Here is a 19,882-nt window from a genome sequence, read left to right as displayed (position 1 = left end):
TAAGATTGTATAAAATCGTGAGTTTGAAACGATTCTACAAGTTTGAAAGTTATATATTTAATAAAATACATCAAAATAATGAAAATAATTCAAATATTTATTTTTATGAACAATATAATTATAAATTTTATTTATTTAAAGTTATATAATTTTGAAGACTTATGGCATTATTTATATAATTTTTTTTTATAACTCGAATCTCACGAGTTTATCTCAAATTTGATATCCTTGTATGTGGATACTATGGTAAAAGCTTCCTCTTCCATTGTGTCCCTAAAATCACAAGATCATTATACTTCAATCATTTTCACTAAATGGGAGATCAAGATAAGCGTAAACACTTTTCAACAGCAACTTAACATCCGCAAAATTGTTGCCAAATGTTGTAACATTTATGTTTGGAAATTTATTAGGCTCCAAAGTAAACCAAGAGTTCAAATCCCATCCTGAGAGGAACTTTATATTAAAGTATTAAAATTACAACGTTAAATAAACTCAACTAAAAAAATTAGCTGAAGGTGACTCCGTTGCCGCTTATAATTTCACCAATGCGGTAGAATTTGTCTGTTTGGCCTCTGTTCTCGAGTATTCTGTTAGCTGCCTCTGGACTAACCACCAGGATCATCCCTATGCCCATATTGAAAGTCCGTCTCATCTCGGAGTCTTCTATCTTCCCAGCCTAATGTGAGAAGTTATCAATCAATTTAGTTTTTATATTATTTCTTTTCCGCTATGGTATATTTATTCAAGGAGCGTTACAGAAAGATGTGTTACCTCCTGAAGCCACTTAAACACTGCAGGCACTTCCCACGAGCCGTCGTATATTAATGCTCCGAGGCCTTCCGGAAAAACTCGGGGTATGTTATCTGTGAAACCGCCACCAGTGATGTGGGCAATTCCCTTCACCCCTCCCTTGCTAATTAAATCCAGTACCTATTTTGAAAAGTGAGAGTAAGTCAAGGGAAAAATTTATATAAGAAAAAAATGGTATTTAAAAGTTTGTCACGCAGAATGTAGAATCACCTGTTTGACATAGATCACAGTTGGGGCCATCAAAGCCTCTGCAATTGTAATATTGCTACCAGGAAGCTGATCTTTCAGTGAAAGACCACTTTGAGCAAGTACTCTGTTAGGATATATTATTAAATTTCAGCAACTGATAATCCATAATAAATAAAATCTAATCGATTCTATACTTGACCAACCTTCTTACAAGTGAGAAACCATTAGAGTGAACTCCACTCGATGGTAGACCAATAATAACGTCACCGGCAACTATATTTTTCCCATTAATTACAGAATCTTTCTTCACAATTCCAACTGCACAGCCACTAAGATCATACTCACCTTCTTTATAGAGACCAGGCATCTCTGCAGTCTGAAAAGCAAATAAAACCAAATAGAAATATAAAAAACCATACTCTCTTTTATCACACTTATTACAGAAGAGATATTGGCAACAATATATTCAAGTACTTAATCATCTTGGCAACAATGTAAGATCAGAAAAATCCACGACAATCAAGTTCCAAGAATCCATGTAACATTTGAACCAGTAAACGGTGACTAGCGTTTGTTCTATTACTCTTCTCACAATGTCAAGCCACACAACATAATAACTGCCCCTTCAACTTTTTTCTCTCACAAGCAGTTGTTCAAAACTTATCTGTTCTAGTAAATATCCAATCATTCATCTAAGTACACTCAACTCAATATCTGAGACTCGCAATAAGTTTAAAACAAAAAAGATTTAATTTTAGCAGTGAATTATCCAGTTACTTCAGTGTCAAAAGTGAATGCATGACAACATGACATGGCAAGACCGATGCCACCCAATTATATACAGTGAAAAAACATGCAGCAAGACTTGTCAATTACCTCTCCTCCTAAAAGAACGCAATCAGATTGCTTACAACCATCAACAATGCCTTTTACAACCTGAAGAAAATGAAGTTATATGAGAATAGAAACACGAATAAGCTTTCACAACTCGCTCAAAGTTTAATAGAAGGCGCAGAATTTACCTTTTCCGCCACGTCCACGTCAAGGCGGCCAGTTGCAAAGTAATCAAGGAAAAACAAAGGCTTCGCCCCCGAAGTCACAATGTCATTCACACTCATCGCAACCTAAACAGAATAAACAACGCTCAAACCTCCAAAACCATACACAAAATACAAAAAAAAATTAAAAAAAAATCACTTTGCAAAAAAATTTACCAGATCAATCCCAATAGTATCGTGAATTCCAGTTTCGAACGCAAGCATCAGCTTCGTTCCCACGCCGTCGGTTCCGGCAACGAGGTACGAATCACCTACCCAGAGAACAGGTTCGATTAAAATTCAATTACAAGGAACGAAAAACAAAAGAGTAAAAAAAGAGATTCAAACGATACCGAGAGGGTATAAACCGCCGAAGCCTCCAATCCCTGGCGCCATCTTCGCTATCCTGCGCACGAGTTCGGCACCGGCATCGATGTCCACGCCGGCGTCCCTATAAGTAAGACCTTGACTAGCTTCCACGACTATTCTGCTGGTCTTCCTCGACCGAGAAACTGACAAAACGGCACCGTCACGACCTATTGGACTGTTTATAACGAGGCTTGTTGCGGCTGTGGGGTTGGACTTGCCGGAATTAGGTTTCGCGGATGCTGCGGCGGCGAAACAACGTGATAGCTCTGCGCATGCTGAAAGACTCATTGTTGAGATCGGTAGAAGAATTATAGAAACAAAGAGCGAGTGAGATAAGCAGAAGCGGTGGCAGAGATGGACGGAGCTGCGGTGGGAGAGATGGACGGAACTGCGGCGGAGACGCGGTGGAGATGCGGTGGCGAGAGAGGCCCGGTAAAAGCGCGCCCTAATGTATGGGTTTATAGTGGGGAAGAGATTTTTGTCGTGGGTGTGTGCCTAATAGAATAATTGAAACAACGTCGTTTTGGTTGATGAAAGGATAAGCTCGTATTAGATTAAGATAATGTAAAATTAAAATAATGAAGTGACAATGTAGTTTGATAGATAACTTTTATCTTTGCATTGGATGATCGTAAACTTCAAAGTATGGCTATGTCATGATGACTAGGTTATCTCAAAATTTTTAAATATGCAAATGATTGAATTCTTTTTTCTAGAGATCGAATTAAATCAAACCTAAAAAAGTTTTAAAAATATATTTATTTATTTTGTAGAAAACCTCTTTATATCTCCAATATATTTAAAATATGTAAGAAAACTTTATATCAAAAGATGTATAAATTTCACACGTGAGGATGTCAATATATAAATTATATTATTTGTTGCTACAAGTGTAATTTACCATGTTAAAGAATATACAGTGTATTAAAGGGAAATTTTAACCATGTTTCTAAAATTCAAAATATAAGTTAATTTAATTCTTACATTAAAAGTTTAAAAAATAATATAATAATTTTTTATGATAAATATTTTAACTATAATAGGGTGTTCTTACTAAGTTTAGACATAATGTTTTTTAGGTATTGAGTTGATAATTCTTGTGAAAGGGGTAGACGAAAATAAGTACAAGAAAATAAAAGTATAAGGTAAGAGTCTCAATTGAACTAATACTTTTGTGTGACCTAGATTTATATTTATAATTTTTTGTATCCTTCAATAAAGGTTAAAAAGAAAATGAATATAAATTAGCTATTGAGTACCCTATTAATAAAATTTGTGTATTTTTAAGTTTCTACATAAAGAGAGACATGTGATTTAGATTAATTTAGATAAAATATTACCAACATTTAATAATTTAAAATCAAATCTATCAATTTTTCATAGTTTATATCTGGTTGAATTTCATTTTTGAAAAAATAAGAATGATTAAAAACAATTTGTATGCTTGATAGAAAAAATTTCGCTAAATTTTACATTGCTTTAAAAATAAAAATACTCATATTAAAGTCTCTTAACTTCAAAAATGATTTTAGTGAAAGCTTATTTAAACTTATAGTTTTACTTGTTTCTTTAATTTCTTGTATATTACCTCTCCAATAAAATATAATTTCACAATCTTTTTTATCAACAAAAAATAATTAAATAAATAATGCAAGCATTTATGATGTCTTGACCCTTATACAAACTTATAAAATAAGTCTAATCGAGTACTTTCAAAATTATACTTCTAAATACAATGCAATGCTTATAATATAAATTATAAAAAAAAAATTCTATCACATGAAAAAATGGCTCATTATCAACTAAAAATTAGGACACACCTCAAATTAAACTCCAAAATACCCATAATAGATAAAGTAGAAAGATTAATTATAGGGACATGTGTAATCCTTCAAATGTTATCCATAATTGCATTGCTACTCTATATTGAAATCTTGCTTTTGATGTGTAAAGATATAATAGGTTTGTTCAAGCAAATGATGGTGTAAGTTTTTTCACCAAAGTTAACTCATTGCTAAACATTCTACAACTTAATCCATTAGTACCTTACTTCAGTGTGTTAGGTCCTTATTTACAAAATAGAGTAGAGGTTTTCTAAAAACTAACCAAACATACTTTCCTATTTCACAACATCCTCTACTGACCAACTTTGTTACTATGAAATGAGTGTCTTGTTGAATTTATGTGTTAATCATACCCAAACTTTAATTTGTGTCAAACGAAAGATTTATTTTACATCCACACTAGCATTCTTAAAGATAATTATAGTTTTTCATTTTCCAAAAATCCCAAATGGTTGTTATTCACGTACACTTCGAAAAGATATTACATTTGACATTAAGCTCTAAACTACTAAATTATTAGAAGTGATTTACTGCTTGACAATGTTTCATTGAATTTGTCTCTATCCATTTGTTACACACTCCATATTGTGGTTGTCAACTTAGTAAAAACACTAGTGCAAAAAAGGCTTTTTATACCTATTAAAAAAGGTTTTTTATACATATTTTCGAGTAGGTATAAAAATAGGAGGTATAGAAAGTTTTCACCTTTTCACACCATTTCTTGCTCCAGCATAAAAGTTGATATTCATACTTGTCATTCTGGGAGCAGGTATAAAAAGTCATAATGAAAAAACCATTTTTACACCTGCTTATTGCACAACAGGTATAAAAGAATCTTACTTTTATATCTGTAGCTATTATAACAGGTATAAAAATGACGTTTTGTTTTTGAATATTTGATTTGTATGTACTACTATCCATATTCAAACCGGTATAAAATTCAATTTCATAATTCTAAATAATTAATAACTTGAAACGGTTACACATAGAAATGAAAAATTACATTATTTGTAATCCAACTTAAAAAATTAACAATTACATTGTCTATAATTCAATAACTTGTCTTTCTAACAATTAATCACTTGAAGAATTCGATAAGCAATTTATCACCTAGACTCAGCTTCTTAAAGTGTGAATCATATTCTTCTAGTAGATCAAACTCAAATGCAGTCATGTCAATAGCTCGAACCAGGCTCTTATCACCCACTTTTCCACTTCCATTAGACCTTTAAATTGGAGGTAGAAATAAAATTATAAAAAAGTTTGCTTTACCTTAAATCAAGAAGATTAGTCTAAGCATACTTAAGATAGAAATGTATAGATTTTTATATGTAAATAAAATAATGGAAAATAAAAACAGAAAGAGAAATGAGACTAATTAATTGTCCAATTTCATGTGAAATATCTATTATGTTTTATTTAAAGATTAAAACAAGAATAGAAAAGAGGAAGGCTGTAACATCCCAAAATATAGTGATAACCATAATCAGAATTAATTACATTAATCATTAAAACAGTGCAGTCTTTACAAAAAGATACGAGGTCCAAAACGTCGAACGGCTTAAGATACAAAAGGTAATGTAGCCGACGGTATACAAATTCTAAGACTAAACAAAATTTCTAACAGCTACCACATGTCGAGCACTCTAGGGCTCGACCTTAATCCCTATTTCAACCAGATCGACATCTTCCGAAATTTCTTCCGCCAGCGCCTCTTCCAGCAGCTCACTTCCATCTGCTCCCATCCACATGAATGATCATCGCAAGGACAAGACGGACGTACAAAGACAATCGACAACACAAAGAAGAGGACACAGGGTAAGCTTATTGAATTTAATTCAAGTAAAATCATTCATTTCATAGTACATCAACATATCAAATATTTCACAACATATAATTAAATCAATCCATTAACTCAAATCAATTCCTGATACTAGACTGACCGTCCGGACCGTATGAATCTGTGTAGCTACAGGCGTCCTTGCACCCGAGTGGTGTAGTAATTGTATTACACTCGACAGCTGCCACTCGAGGTTAGTCTGTTTCTTACGTCGCCCATGTTAACTTATGGACTAAAGACCTCCTGCCATTCCCACACATGAACCACTCTCCTCTACGTGAAGACGAGTGTCACGGAATATCAGGATGGACCAAGCCAGCATTAGCATGCCCACAGTCATAATTTACCAAATTCCACATTCAACATGTGTGAGTCGTTCCTCCCTGGAACGCTCGTACAACAATCATAACCATTTAATCATCTCATATTATGTTCGTCATTCAAAACCTTTCACTTTTATTCTATTTTTGTCTTTCAATCCGAGTACGTAAATATTGAACTTTTAGTCCTCTTTATAACGAGGACGACCGAGAACGGGTGCTCGACACCGTCGGTCGACACAGATGAATGATCTGTATTAAGGAGGGTGCTCGACACTGTCGGTCGACACAGATGAATGATCTGTATTACGAAGGGTGCTCGACACTGTCGTCGATACAAATGGATGATCGGTATAATTAAGGGGCTCGACACTGTCGGTCGACACAGATGAATGATCTGTATTACGAGGATGCTCGACATTGACGGTCGATACAGATGAATGATCTGTATTACGAGGATGCTCGACATTGACGGTCGACACAGATGAATGATCTGTATTACGAGGATGCTCGACATTGACGGTCGACACAGATGAAGGATCTGTATTTCAAGGATTTTTCAAGAAAGAGCAAGAGCGCTTGGTGTAAGACCGAGCACTACCCAATACGATTACTATGTGTAAGATCGACACTGCTCATTTTGAGCTCTAAGTAAAAGACCTACATAACTCATGCTCGACCAGAATCCTTCCCAAAGGAAAGTATTCCATTTCAAAGAAGTTTACTGGAACACCAAACGGTCGAGAACCGTTTAATGTCGGACACACGTTATCATAGGGAATTTGATATTCAAGTTTCACTTACGTTCACGACTTCTAAGCAGGTATTTTTCATATTCATACGTATCGCTCATATCATACATTTCAACCAACATATACCATATTCATGCAGTACAACAACGTTCGACCATGCATACTCAACCAATATACACTTCATACTTATGATCATCTACCAACAATCAGATAACACGGTTCATACTTCATGCGACACACATAATGTTCATACAGTACAAGACAAACATACGAATTAAATTTAATAAGCTTCCCTTACCTGGATAGCAGTGTACTCCCGAAAAGTAAGGTTTTGTCCGTCCTCTAACAGCGTCCTACCCTCAGGTTTCGCTCGACAACTTTCACTTAATCGGTTACAGAACTAGGATCTGTTCGGGTCGGATTGAAGTTCACGGTGCCAGGAACGTTCCTACGGTTCTGAAACGTGATCGGAGAAGAAGGTGATGAGTTATAGTAAAGAGAAGGTGAGGGTTTCTAGAGAGAAGTTGGAGAAAACGAAAGGTTGGGTTCTGAGGAAGAAGATGAATGATGTAGGTGAGAGAGAGTTTTCAAAAATTCTAGTTGTGTTAAACTCACGTTCGTTCGGACGAACGTCTCCCAAGTTGACACCTGCACACCAACTCTGAAATGGGAAGCTTCTCCCGCGACAGGTTGCGTGTGTCATGCAGGGTTTGGTACGTTTTTAATGTTTCAGAAAAAAAATGATGGGCGCAGCTTTTCCGTGTACGACAGAGAGAGAGGGGATCAGATTAGGTAGTGGGTTTTACTGGCTGAGAAATGATGTGGCGTGCATTAATGGTGAGGATGTCAGAAATTATCTTTTGCTAAAATCAAGGGTCTTACAAAGGCCAACTTTAGCCCATACGGTGGACAATGAAAGGAAAACTCATGCTACCAACTTAATTATATTTTTTTTTATACAAATTAGCACCTACATGCCAAGACCGTAATAGCATCTTTAAATTATTTAAAAGTTTCAGAAGAACACTCATTTTATCTGGACCATGAACGATAGCTAGCCTTGTTCAAAAAAAAAAAACTCTTCAGCATATACCACATGGCAGAAACCATTCAAATGCATCATAAGATGGAATGAAAAGACATCTTTTGCTAGCCTAGATAAACAACATATACACTTATCAAACAAAACTTCTAACAACAAAATGACTAAAGTTGTATGTTTGGAATAGAAGGAATAATACTCCACCAATTATTATACCAAAAACATATTTTCTTAAACCATCATGGCTTAAATAAAATTCGTTAATTAAACTTTTATGATTTAAGTTTACATAAACAATTACCAACAAAGAAGACTAACGTACTAAAGTAACTAAATTAGATATTTAACAAATTATTATTAAAAACAAATACCCCGACGGCCCTCCCATGCCCTCCTTTTTATAACTTATCCAATTCTTTAAAACCACCAATTTATACTGATTCTATAAACAAAAATATAAGGTGGTCTACCACTAACTTCTTATTTCCGTACCTATTGAAATTTTTCAGTAGCATCTAACTACATCCCCACTATTTTACTCTAATTCTATACCACTGAACTTTATCTCTTTCTCTGCCTTTTCTAAAAGTAATTAAGAAACCATATTCACTCTTCTGCAACTATCAAAAATTCTGAAATAAAACTTAGTCAATACATCTTCTATAGGCAAATAAACTAGATGAAAACCATACATTACTTATTACATCTAGGTTCAACCAGCATTTATTTTTAAAGAGAAATAACATCTTCAAAAGAGAAAATACAAGTAACAAGACTGCTGAAATCAGAATATTCAAGCTTAAACTAATTGCTTTTTAGTAAGATTCAACAATTGAAGTAAAGATTTCAAGTACTCAATATCCTTCACATATTCAAGCAAAGAATGCACTATGAATCATACACAAGCATGATTTGTAAAAAGATACAGACAACAATAATACAATGTAACTAAATAACAATTTTATACCAAATTAATCAGAAGAAAAACTATGGAAAGCAGAGGAAAAAACTAAGTCAAGTAATTACATCAAATATATGCTGAAAAGAAATTGAGGAGAAAAAAAATCAATCATTCAAATTCAAGGGACAATAAACAAATATATCCATCCAAGGGAATGACCAAAACAAAAATTACAGAGCTAATTAAACAAAAGTAGCATTAACTTTAGGCCATTTAGACATCATCACCAAAGAAAAAGACAAAATACAAGCCATGAATAACCAAACAAGATTTCCCAATGCATTTCGGTGTGACATCAGCAAGAATGAAAAGTAAGGCAAGCACACAAAGCTAATCCAACATCTTATACCCGACGCATGAATGGACCTGGATGTACCCCAATATGTATTAGCTGCTCCATACAACAATCAGTTCTTCAAAGTAAAACCATTTCCAACTGCAATTAGACAGGTAAGAAAAGGATCAGCAAAAGAACACAGAATATCATAGAGTTCACTTTTTTAATAAGATGTTCAATACAACATAATGAAAACAATATTAGGACCAACAATTGTCAAACTAATCCAAAAATAATTGACTCAATCAGAGTCTTATTCCTTTGTATAATCGCACACAACAAAATTAAAAATTTAAAGCAAAAATTGAAAATTGTATTATTATCTTCAACACATACCTTTTGGAAATAAGTTCCCAATAACTCTGGATAAATTACAACGTCCCAAACTCAATGTCCTAAAACCCCTTTGGCACACTCCTTCATATACCTGAGATTTATCCAAAATAAATCAACCAAACATAACAAAATTGCATCAAAGTAGGCAGAGAAAACGTATCAAAATTCGAAGTTAAATAATGAATGGCAAATCAAGGGGCGAGAGAGATGGAGGGTTGATCAATACAGGTTCGGCGTCAGCGTGACAGATGAATTTAGCGGGCAGCGATCGGAGGAGACTAACATCATCCTGAAGCTGCTTCATGCTCACGAGGATCCCATCGATAGCGTCGCGGCACCAGAGGCGAAAGTCAGACAAAAACTGATTGTTCCTACTTCGAGCGGTGTGAAGCTTCTTCGTAGGCTCACCGATGTTCATGTGCATGTCCTTTTTGTTAGCTCTCCAATTGAACTCTCCATTCTCAATGCGCCTCTCTATTTCCTCCAAACCTTCGAGAATGGAGTTTTTGTCGCTCGCACTTTATCAAACCCTAAACAAAGAACAGTGAGTGTTTAGCTGAGCCTTGAATTAGAAGAGTGAAAGATTGTGACTGACCTAGTGAGCAATCGACGCATGCGCTCTTCTTCCATTTTATGCCTTGCTTGTAGAGTTGTTTGTCGAAGGAGATCGACTCCGTAAACCTCTCCTCGACGTCAGTTACACCTTCTTAGAACTGCTTCCATCTCCACTACGAGAGCAACCACAACCCACCAAAGCAACAAACGCCAACATAACCTGATGCATCCATGAGCATAGCCACAATTGCTATAGAAGAGAGAGAAAGGAATCGTAGAGAGAAAGATGGAGAAGAGAAAAGTGACTCGAGAAAAAGGATTTAGGATAGAATGTCAAAATTTTTATACCGATTATATTATCTGACCGGTGTAGAAATTAACAACGTTTAATTAATAGGTATGGAAAAAGTAATTTTTTACACCTATCTCCAGATAACCAGTACAAAATACTTATTTATTATTTTTTATTCCTGTTCTCAGTAAAATAGGTATAAAAAAAATTATTTTATTTACGATACTGTCATCGTATTAATTTTTATACCTAGTAAATTTCTAACAGGTTTAAAAAATGGGTATAAAAAACATATTTTACACCAGTGAAAGTAGATAACACAGTATTTCATCCACCTCACCACGCATTACACATATATTGTTGCCTACTAGGACTTTCTATGCCTCAAGTTAGGCTTAGTTGCCACTATATTCAAAATAAGATCTAAAGAAAACAGTATCGTTCCATTGTTGGTTACTTTTTAGCTTTTCATAAGTTGATCTTACTATATATGCATCCCCTCTACATCACACCACTTCCATTCATCTTCCTTTTCCACGTTTAGAGAAAATTGTTTTAATGACATTAGAATTGATATATACGGTCTTTCTCACTCAAACCATGATCTCTTCCACTCCACACATTTATTATCATTCCACCATCCCAATTTCCCTATTATAGCCCCTTTATTTTGTGCATTTAGATACATCTTAAGAAATGTATACATAAGAGGAAGATCTCCTAACCATCCCTTTCCAAAAATTATTCTTAGAACCTGTCTCTAATTTCTACTCCACATTCTCATTAAAGCACTCCCCATCTGCCTCATTTCTACACATTATCCTCAAATCACTACACTACCTTGATTGGTTAGTAAGATTACCAATATCATTCAAATTTCTCCAAGACTCATATTTGAATTCTAAGATTTCCTTCCACAGACCCTTATCTATTGTACTCAACTTTCATTTCCACTCGGCCAAAAATGTATTAGATAGTCCAATGTCCTTAATATCCAACCCTCCTTATTCCTTAGGTTTGCATATATTGACCCACTTTATCCATGTTATCTCCCTTCGCATTGCATCCCAACCCCATAAAAAATCTCTGTAGATTTGTAATGGTGTTGGATATCCCAGCTGGTGATTTAAAGAAGGAAAAATAATACAATGGGAGGACTGTAAAACAAATTTAATTAGACATGTTCTTTCTTCAAAAGAAAAAAACCTACCCATCCACCTCACTAGTTTTTTCTTAATTTTATTGACCACATTATCCCATAAGGTTGACTTCCTTGGATTTCCCCCATAGGTATGCCTATATACACAAAGGCACTATCGTTGATTTTATCTGTTCATTGTTGTGAGACTTAAAGCAGCTTAAGTCTGATCCTTCATTCTCTAAGACAGTCATAGAATAAAATAAAAGAGCAGACACATGATCGTGGAAGCAGTAGGGTGCCAGTGTAATTAGAATTTCAAAACTTTGTAATGATGCTCTCTGGAATGAAACTTTTGATAAACAAAATTAAATAGGGGCAAACACATGTAAGAATAAGAAAAGATAAGTGAAAAGGTTAACTAAATTTGAAAACTAGATGACAAAACTATACATAATTATTCTCAATGCTCTGACATAAAAACTGAGTGAAGATGATATGTTAGCTTAAACATAATCTGTTTACACTCTGTTTCTCGGATAGATTAGCTTGTAACCAGATACACAGCCCATGTTACAAATAAAATAAAATAAAGAAAGAAATTTATTCCGACCTGAAAGAAAGAAGACAGTGTTTTTAACACACAAGCATTTATTACTAGTCTCAATGATAATTTCTTTTTCACTCTACTCATATGGAAACCAATTATAATACAGATACCTCCATAGAAAATACAAAATCATTTCAAACTGTTGAATAAAGGCCATGACAAGTTTGGTCATGCCTATGGTATTTATAGCTCATACCTCGTGTTGTTATGTTCATCCTCGATTCTGTCCAAATCATACATATATATAAGTTTCGCCTAATTGTTCTTTCATTAAAATGAAAATGGAATGGGGCTGTACGATCTCCCCACTTTTCCTATTTGTTGAGAAAACAATAAATGAAATACATCATTGGACGAAACAAATAATTGGTCTTCCTAGACCATAAATAATGAACATATTCTGGTGCCCTAAACATCTTACTAATGCATTCTGTAATGCATTTGTAAGCAAGGAGAGGTGCCTAAACTATGACAGCCTATATCTGAGCAACAAGGAGTTCGTTCCACGTATCTGGAATACCAGGTAGGCACCAGTGCAAGCAGTCACTTGAATTAAGAGTTCCTCTAAAAGTGTAGCGCGACATGTGAGCCTCATCCCTCAATTGCGATAGGGCAGTTATGTCCAGTATTTTAATCTTTGTACCCTTTAGAGCACCTTCAATAGTTGTATCAGTAGACCCTTCTTCCATGATCTCACTTCCATTGGTTAAAGGTATAGTGTTATCACAGCTTCCACCAGTGTTCCAATCCCCATTGAAGAAATGCCTAGGAGATATAGTCCTGAAGAAAGCTTTGAGCCGAGGATGAGAAACAAGCTGCAAATCAAGCCACCGGGCTATACTGTAGATTGTTAAGTTTTTGGCATTTGCAATTACTTCAATCTGCTTGTCTTCATTTGGCTTTCCATTAACATGCATTATCCACCTGTTCGCAGTAAGCTTCCCCCTGTTCCAGTGGTGTCCTGTATTAAGAACCAAAACATCAAAGCGATGGAGGAACCGACTCATGAAAGCTGGGGGACGGTCTAAATGCATGGCAACGTTTGACAGTTTGTCTGAGATGTTAAAGGGCTGCAAATCACTTAAGCTAGCTGACCAATAATATAATATAGTGGTATTAGTCTTGGGAAATCTATAAGCCCAACCATCTGGACGAATAGCTCCACGTGCTTTTACCAAACCATACTCCCATCCCACATTTTGAACCTCTGGGCTCTCTTCCCCACCAGTGACCATACACATTAGAGACTGAAATTGTTGCCGGCCCAACGAATCTCCTATGAAAGCAATTGTTTTGTCCTGCATCCTACATTCCACATTAGTATCAAATACCACTCCCGTTATATTTTTTAACCCAAAGAAAAACAGAGAAAGGTAAAGACAAAATTACTAGAAATTATGATTTAAGCAAACAGAGTACAGACTAAAATAAAAAGTAAAATGATGCAAGGTTATTTATGTTTGTCGTAAAATCATAAAGCTTTTAAGCATATTTACATATAAGCAATTGAATAAACGTAGCAGGCAAATACTTTGAAAGATGTTGTTAGGAATCTGGGCAAGAATCCTAACTATCTCACTCACTCACACACTTCAGTAATCTCAAAACAAGAATTGGGTAAAGAATTGTATGGTATTCACAGCAAAAGAATCAAGAATACAATGGGATACCAGGAGCTTAACCTCCTTCACCAGGTTCTGAACCGGTCTACACACTCAAGAATCATAATTGTCTAACTGAAAACAATAAAAGAGGTCCTTTTATAAAGACCCTTTTCCCGCCCCACTTAACTGTTTAGCAGTTAAGTACTCTTCCTCACCTTTCTCCTCTCATATACCTTCCATGTCCTAACAGATGTGTTATGAATAACTATATCTAAGAAGAAGAAAATATTATACCTACTTTCTCAAGAACGCAGACCGGTTAAACTCTTGCATTTCACAATTTTCTGGTTGCCAGCGATATCCCTCAAACGAGAAATCTGGTCGTTGTGTCATTCTGCATGACCACATTGAGGATAACCATTGCTTACAGTTGAACCCAGAATACAGCGGCCTCCTGCTATCGGCAACCCACTTACCCTTGGCATAATTACAAACTGCAAAAGGAGAAATCCAATCAACATAAATCCAGCCAGAGAATTTTGTTGAAGATACAAGGCTTAAGCATATTAAACCAGGAAAAGGCATAGAATCTTCAAACTATTTGCTAATTTTCTGGGGCATTAGTTGGAGTAATTGTGGCAAATGTCACCAGTTAGAAAGTCTAGATTGTACTGGTAAACATGTAACTACAAAGAAGATGCTAATCTCTGGACTAAGAAACTATTACCCTCTTCTGATAAGACAATCATCTAACAACAAAGTAATAAACAAACTACGAGTGCTCCTTTACGGGGAAAATGTTCTGACAACTCAAGTTTCAGATACTCTAAGATTAAATATCAATAATCAATTATGAGGCACCTAAAGGGTATAATTTATTAATAGTCAAAAGATAATAAAATCCTGCACAAATTTTGATCAAATATAAAAGTGTGTATAAATACTAATTAAACATACAATCTCTAAAAATAGTGAAGATCTTTAAAATAATAGGAAAACTAAATTCTATAATAATATAATGTTCCCAGAAATACTATAGTCTTTCAATATGCTTAATCCATTCTACATCAGGAGGAGACTCTAAATAAGAGTTCAGCCTTCGTTTTTTTAAGATCTCAAAATACTTCCCAGAATATGAGTTATCAACAAACTTTAAGATTTGAAAATAGAATTCAACTTCTGGGGGTGATGTTGAAAAAATTCATGGATATCATGATAGTGGAAGGTGGAAGTAATACTTACTACAAAACTTGAGAAAGAGAGAGGAAAAAAATTGCTCCAGTCAAACAACTTAAGATTCCCAAGGAAATAACCAACTTCAAAGAGAATATCAAGTTCCAATATTAAAATGCTTGAAATGAATCTGTTACATTGTTATCCAATTTGAATTCCGCATAAGCAACCAATTCAAAGAGAACAAAATGTTTTAAGAAATTAGAAGCTGTTAGAGGAAACATTTTTATGTCATTGTTATCTTCAACTTGTATCCTACTTAAGCAAGTACTAAAAATAGATAGGAAAATGCTACTTATCCAGAAAGTTTGATAGCAGGGGAACAATAATCTAGTGGGATACTTCTTGACTCTACGGTAGATGAGGGATTCCATTAGTTTGTCTTATTAACAACAACCCTTAAGTAGCAAAGTTGTTCACTTTGTTTAGTGTGTACAGCGTAGACCAGTAATCAGTAGCCAGAGAGCAGCCCAAGCAGATTCTCAAAAGCAGTGATTTGAACGGTTCCCAGAAAACAAGTACTTGCAGAACAATGATGACAGTAGGTACATATTCATAGAGTGGAAGAAAAAGTTAATTATAATGAATTTAAGAATAGAACAAAAAGAATCTACCTTTACTTCTAGAAGAAGCTGTGATATTTTGATTGTATTGAGTTTTTGGAGATTCTGCAGGTATAGAATCCATAGCTGCCATACCCTCAGAATCAAATTGAAGTTTTGTTCCATTTTCTGTGGTTGGGGTTATGGATTTTTCCCCACCCTTTTCCAGTGTTGGAGTTCCTGTACTTCTGGAAGAAGGAGTGAAATTTTGATTGTATTGAGATTTTGGAGAGTCTGCAGGTATAGAATCCACAGTTGCCACAACCTGAGTATCAAGGTGAATTTCTGTTCTATTTTCTGTGCTGGGAGTAGCGGATTTTTCCACATCCTTTTCCAGTGTTGCGGTTGCCACAGATTCAATAGGGGCTTCCGCTGAAGATGCATTCATAAAGAAAGTCCTCAGTGTACAGTTAATAACAGAAAATAGAAGAATTAGGTAATGGTAATTACAAAACACAAACAGAAAATGGTAACAAAACCAACAAGAATCAATTAATTATTAGTCAATGGAACAGTGATGAACAGATCCAACAAAAGGCAAATACAATTGAAAATGTCAAACTTATTAGGGAAATTGACAGACACACATGCAGTTAACAGTGTTTATTTTATACCATGGAAATTGTTAGGGACCAATACAATGTGTCAGGAAGGACAGACCAGAGATTGTATACTAGAAAAAAATAAAAATAGCAGTGTTGTTAGGCTGGAAGTTGGACAGTTAGTCAATTAGGAGAGTAGCTTATAGAAAGAATAAATAACAGAAAGTGTACATAGGAAAAGGGTATTGGGAAATCATGGACTAAACTGAGCACATTACTCTGTTGTAAGGGAAAATCCTTGGAAGAGAATAGTCCCTAATTTTGTAATAACAGTGACAAACTATTCCTTCATGCTTACTTTCCCTCTAAACCTGTTAACATTCTGTTTTGTGTTTCTAAGTTTCTATCAGAAATTCTACAAGGCCAAAAAGCAATAACTATTTTGAGCATGTTTGGATGAACTTCTCCATTAGCTCTTTTAGAAGAGAAAAACGAGAAGAAAAAAATTAAATTAGCTTATTTATGAGCTAAAATTTACAGAAGCTATATTAGAGAGTTTCTACAAGTCAGCTTATGCATAAGTTAATTTTAGCTTATAAAGAAGTTAATTTCAATTTTTCCTCTGATTTTTCTCTCCAAGAAGGAACTTATGGAGAAGTTAGCCCAAACAGATCCAAAGAGATATCAACATCCTTATCAATTAAGTCTAAGTTCAAGAACGTTATCCAGCTTCTATAAGCTATAATTCATCATATGAATGTTAAGATCCTTATTGATTGATTAGTAAGTTAAAGAACTAGGACACATCAAATTCCAAAACTATTTAAATTATTATTAATATCAATATCTGAACACGCTAAAAAATAAGAGGTAAAAGCATTCCTCCTTGTAAAATATTCCACTTCTAAATCTAATCTTGGAGCAGCTTTCGATTTTAGATTTTGTTGAAATACGGCATAAATTGGTTCAAACTCAATCTGTCAGTACCAAGGATCAAGAGAACAGAGGTGGTTAATGTATTATGCATTTCCATGCTAGAGTACAAACCTGAAGGTAAGTTGTACCATTCTTGAGCAGATCTTAAAGTCATAGCTATTATTGGATTTCTCTCCCATGTCCACATTAATGTGGTAAATAGAACAAGGGTAACCAGAGGCAGGAAAATAAACCTCCCTTTAAAGCTATAAATATGTCCTCCTTTCATTTGAGCTTAATCGATATAGAAAATACAGATCTTTGACTCAGACAGTACATTCAGGAAATATCTATCACACAATATCTCCAGTGACTCTAGTTGTTCCAGAGGCTTATCTGTGTAAGTATAAGAATGAAGGGATCAGAAAGACAAATAAAGACATGAAAATAAAAATATTTGGAGCTAGCTAGACATCAGTATTCAAGCAGAGAAGTCTATGATTCAGCAAAAAATGAAGCAAAGAAGTCCACATGTCTGCTCATTTTATCTTTCTTTCCTCCCAAACAATTTAAAAAATTATCTCACTTTCTATTCTTTTTCTTCCTTCCCTTTTTCTTCTTTCCTAATGGAACTGTCTACTACTGGAAAGTATACATACTCTTTTATTTGTACTTCACAGTTGAGTATATGTATCCTCTCTTGCACAGTTCGAATAGAAAACGATGTAATAAAAAAAATCAACACTCCGTACCTTGTTGTTTATCTCTCTCCTACTCGAACTTTTTGGTATTAAAAATGCCCCACTAGGAAGTTCAGTCTCATCCAACCCAAAAAAACGTTTTAGCACTCAGAATAGGCCAAGCAAACAACTTAAAATCACTTCCTTAGTACCGCATTTCATCTTCCACAAACACATTATTCACCTTCATAATCACACTCCACGCAAACAAACACACACCTCTGTCATGGACACATACTCAACTGATAACAACTTCCCATTGAACTGGGCACAAATTTTCCATTAAAACAGAATTGTATTATCACACCAAAACACGGATTTATGCTCATGAAGAAATAATCAGAGTGTGGATGTATTACCAGAGGCCAGACATACATCAGGAAAAATCAAACAAAATCTCCGTTAACAATTCATTAAGATCTCCAAACATCCAAAACCAACATCCAATTGATGTAGCCTTTTCTGCCTGCTAATGATCCGACTCGACCTATATATTTCCATGCACAATTGCAACAAAGACCTTCAAATTCAAATGCCTACTCTTAATTTATAAGTGAAATTAAAGCTAGAGAAACGGGAAAAAAATGCATGCAAATATTAATGTTAATAGTAACAAAAATTAGAAAAAGAAAAACAACAGAATAAGAACCTGTGGTAGTTGCAGGAGCAACTTGATTGGGTTGTGTAGGGTTTTTCACAATTGCAGATCCACTGCCTTTGTAGATGGAAAAGAGGAAGTTAACCCTGAGATTGATGAAGAAGATGAGGACGATGAAGAAGATGATAATGGTGATAGTGATGCTATTATTTTACTGGTTATGCTGGTCCGTGACTCACCGCCAGGGATCCAAATTGAAGAACCTTGTTTTATGACGAGATGAGGGATATTTCTGTCATTAAAATAATCAAATAAGGTACTGTGGGGATCGTGATTGCAAATGATGATTAATGTTCTTCTTAGGAGTCACAGCTTTGAAGAATAAAAGAATAAGTCTGGATCTTAACGCCTATAAACATACATTTTAATATTATTTTTCAATTGTTATATTCTTTGACCTGTTTTTTAATACTTTTTACATTTATCATAGATTACATAAAAATGGTAACAGTTGGTTAAAAAAATAATTTAAACGATAATATTAATTATATATTTCGTATTAATTTATTCTCTTTTAAAAACATACAAAAAATATAGGGTACAACAAATTATGAACTAAGTCAATTTTTAGTTTGTATAACTTTGTTAATGTGTAATTTATAGTCCGTATAAAAAAATTAAAGAAAGTTCTTTTAAGTTTTTAAAATTAATTCAGCCTCGTATACCACCCAGTTATTAAAAAAAATACTAACATATTTTTTGTGATAATACTTTTAAATTTTATAATTAGACACTTCGATTATTATAATACCTGAATAAGTAGCCAGAAATTAATATAATCAGAGGTCTCTGTTGATATAATAACAGAGATATCTACTTGCCTTTTTTATATTTCAACAAAACTCACATTTCTTGTATTTTTTAAATAGGTATTTACCTTTTTTCATATATATGATATTAGCTTTCTTTATTTTTTTATAAAAAAAATATAATTTTCTTATTCCTCAGTTCCATATTTATATTCTACCTTATGAATTTTTATATATTTTTTATTTAATTAATATGATTTCTTTAAATAAAATAAATTTCATTTATTAAAACCATAAAAAATTTAAATATTCATATAAAGATTTTAACACTTTTAAAATATTGGTTAAAGATCCATCAATCAATTTAAATATTGATTATAATTCAGGTTTTTAAATACATGTTA

General features: G+C 34.1%; 3 protein-coding genes across 7 annotated transcripts; all 3 read right to left on the bottom strand.

The window, feature by feature from the left end:
- Positions 1 to 328: 328 nt before the first annotated feature.
- On the bottom strand, positions 329 to 2,872 carry PUR5 (phosphoribosylformylglycinamidine cyclo-ligase, chloroplast / phosphoribosyl-aminoimidazole synthetase / AIR synthase (PUR5)). The gene is made up of 8 exons (XM_047312116.2): positions 2,393 to 2,872; positions 2,217 to 2,311; positions 2,025 to 2,126; positions 1,879 to 1,938; positions 1,206 to 1,378; positions 1,024 to 1,126; positions 775 to 933; positions 329 to 679 (listed from the first exon to the last, which is right to left on the bottom strand). Exons 1-8 carry the CDS (start codon positions 2,694 to 2,696, stop codon positions 509 to 511), a joined length of 1,167 nt encoding a protein of 388 aa, XP_047168072.2. The 5' UTR covers positions 2,697 to 2,872; the 3' UTR covers positions 329 to 508.
- A 2,359-nt stretch (positions 2,873 to 5,231) lies between these two features.
- Positions 5,232 to 10,728, bottom strand: LOC148205483 (uncharacterized). 3 transcript variants are annotated; one of them, XR_015783274.1, is made up of 5 exons: positions 10,436 to 10,728; positions 10,067 to 10,370; positions 9,841 to 9,931; positions 9,517 to 9,603; positions 5,232 to 5,478 (listed from the first exon to the last, which is right to left on the bottom strand). XR_015783274.1 is itself a non-coding variant. In XM_088103339.1 (4 exons), the coding sequence occupies exons 2-4, from the start codon at positions 10,262 to 10,264 to the stop codon at positions 9,575 to 9,577; spliced, it is 318 nt and encodes a 105-aa protein (XP_087959465.1). In that variant the 5' UTR covers positions 10,265 to 10,370; positions 10,436 to 10,728; the 3' UTR covers positions 9,256 to 9,574. The 3 variants fall into 3 exon arrangements, 1 of the variants encoding a protein (XP_087959465.1); XR_015783273.1 differs by lacking the exon at positions 5,232 to 5,478 and adding an exon at positions 5,714 to 5,987; XM_088103339.1 differs by lacking the exon at positions 5,232 to 5,478 and having other exon boundaries at positions 9,256 to 9,603.
- A 1,824-nt stretch (positions 10,729 to 12,552) lies between these two features.
- TBL14 (TRICHOME BIREFRINGENCE-LIKE 14) lies at positions 12,553 to 18,937 on the bottom strand. 3 transcript variants are annotated; one of them, XM_088103337.1, is made up of 6 exons: positions 18,721 to 18,937; positions 18,431 to 18,591; positions 17,464 to 17,727; positions 15,887 to 16,246; positions 14,338 to 14,533; positions 12,553 to 13,740 (listed from the first exon to the last, which is right to left on the bottom strand). In XM_088103337.1, exons 3-6 carry the CDS (start codon positions 17,618 to 17,620, stop codon positions 12,912 to 12,914), a joined length of 1,542 nt encoding a protein of 513 aa, XP_087959463.1. In that variant the 5' UTR covers positions 17,621 to 17,727; positions 18,431 to 18,591; positions 18,721 to 18,937; the 3' UTR covers positions 12,553 to 12,911. The 3 variants fall into 3 exon arrangements, with proteins under 3 accessions (XP_087959463.1, XP_087959462.1, XP_087959464.1); XM_088103336.1 differs by having other exon boundaries at positions 18,431 to 18,558; XM_088103338.1 differs by lacking the exon at positions 18,431 to 18,591.
- Between the last annotated feature and the right edge of the window lie 945 nt (positions 18,938 to 19,882).

This window comes from Vigna umbellata, chromosome 1, assembly GCF_029865625.1.
Source record: "Vigna umbellata cultivar VRB3 chromosome 1, Vumbellata_1.0, whole genome shotgun sequence".
Classification (NCBI taxonomy): domain Eukaryota; kingdom Viridiplantae; phylum Streptophyta; class Magnoliopsida; order Fabales; family Fabaceae; genus Vigna; species Vigna umbellata.
This window is presented reverse-complemented; position numbering and strand designations above follow the sequence as displayed.

Coding starts and splice junctions, on each gene's coding strand:
- PUR5 (XM_047312116.2), bottom strand. CDS start 2,696: ATGAGTCTTTCAGCATGCGCAGAGCTATCACGTTGTTTCGCCGCCGCA. Junction 934..1,023: donor CTGTGATCTATGTCAAACAG/GTGATTCTACAT, acceptor TTTTCAAAATAG/GTACTGGATTTAATTAGCAA. Junction 680..774: donor TGTTTAAGTGGCTTCAGGAG/GTAACACATCTT, acceptor TTCTCACATTAG/GCTGGGAAGATAGAAGACTC.
- LOC148205483 (XM_088103339.1), bottom strand. CDS start 10,264: ATGCACATGAACATCGGTGAGCCTACGAAGAAGCTTCACACCGCTCGA. Junction 9,932..10,066: donor GTCACGCTGACGCCGAACCT/GTATTGATCAAC, acceptor GATAAATCTCAG/GTATATGAAGGAGTGTGCCA. Junction 9,604..9,840: donor TGGGAACTTATTTCCAAAAG/GTATGTGTTGAA, acceptor GTCTAATTGCAG/TTGGAAATGGTTTTACTTTG.
- TBL14 (XM_088103337.1), bottom strand. CDS start 17,620: ATGAAAGGAGGACATATTTATAGCTTTAAAGGGAGGTTTATTTTCCTG. Junction 16,247..17,463: donor ATGGTACAACTTACCTTCAG/GTTTGTACTCTA, acceptor ATGCATCTTCAG/CGGAAGCCCCTATTGAATCT. Junction 14,534..15,886: donor AGCTTCTTCTAGAAGTAAAG/GTAGATTCTTTT, acceptor CTCCTTTTGCAG/TTTGTAATTATGCCAAGGGT.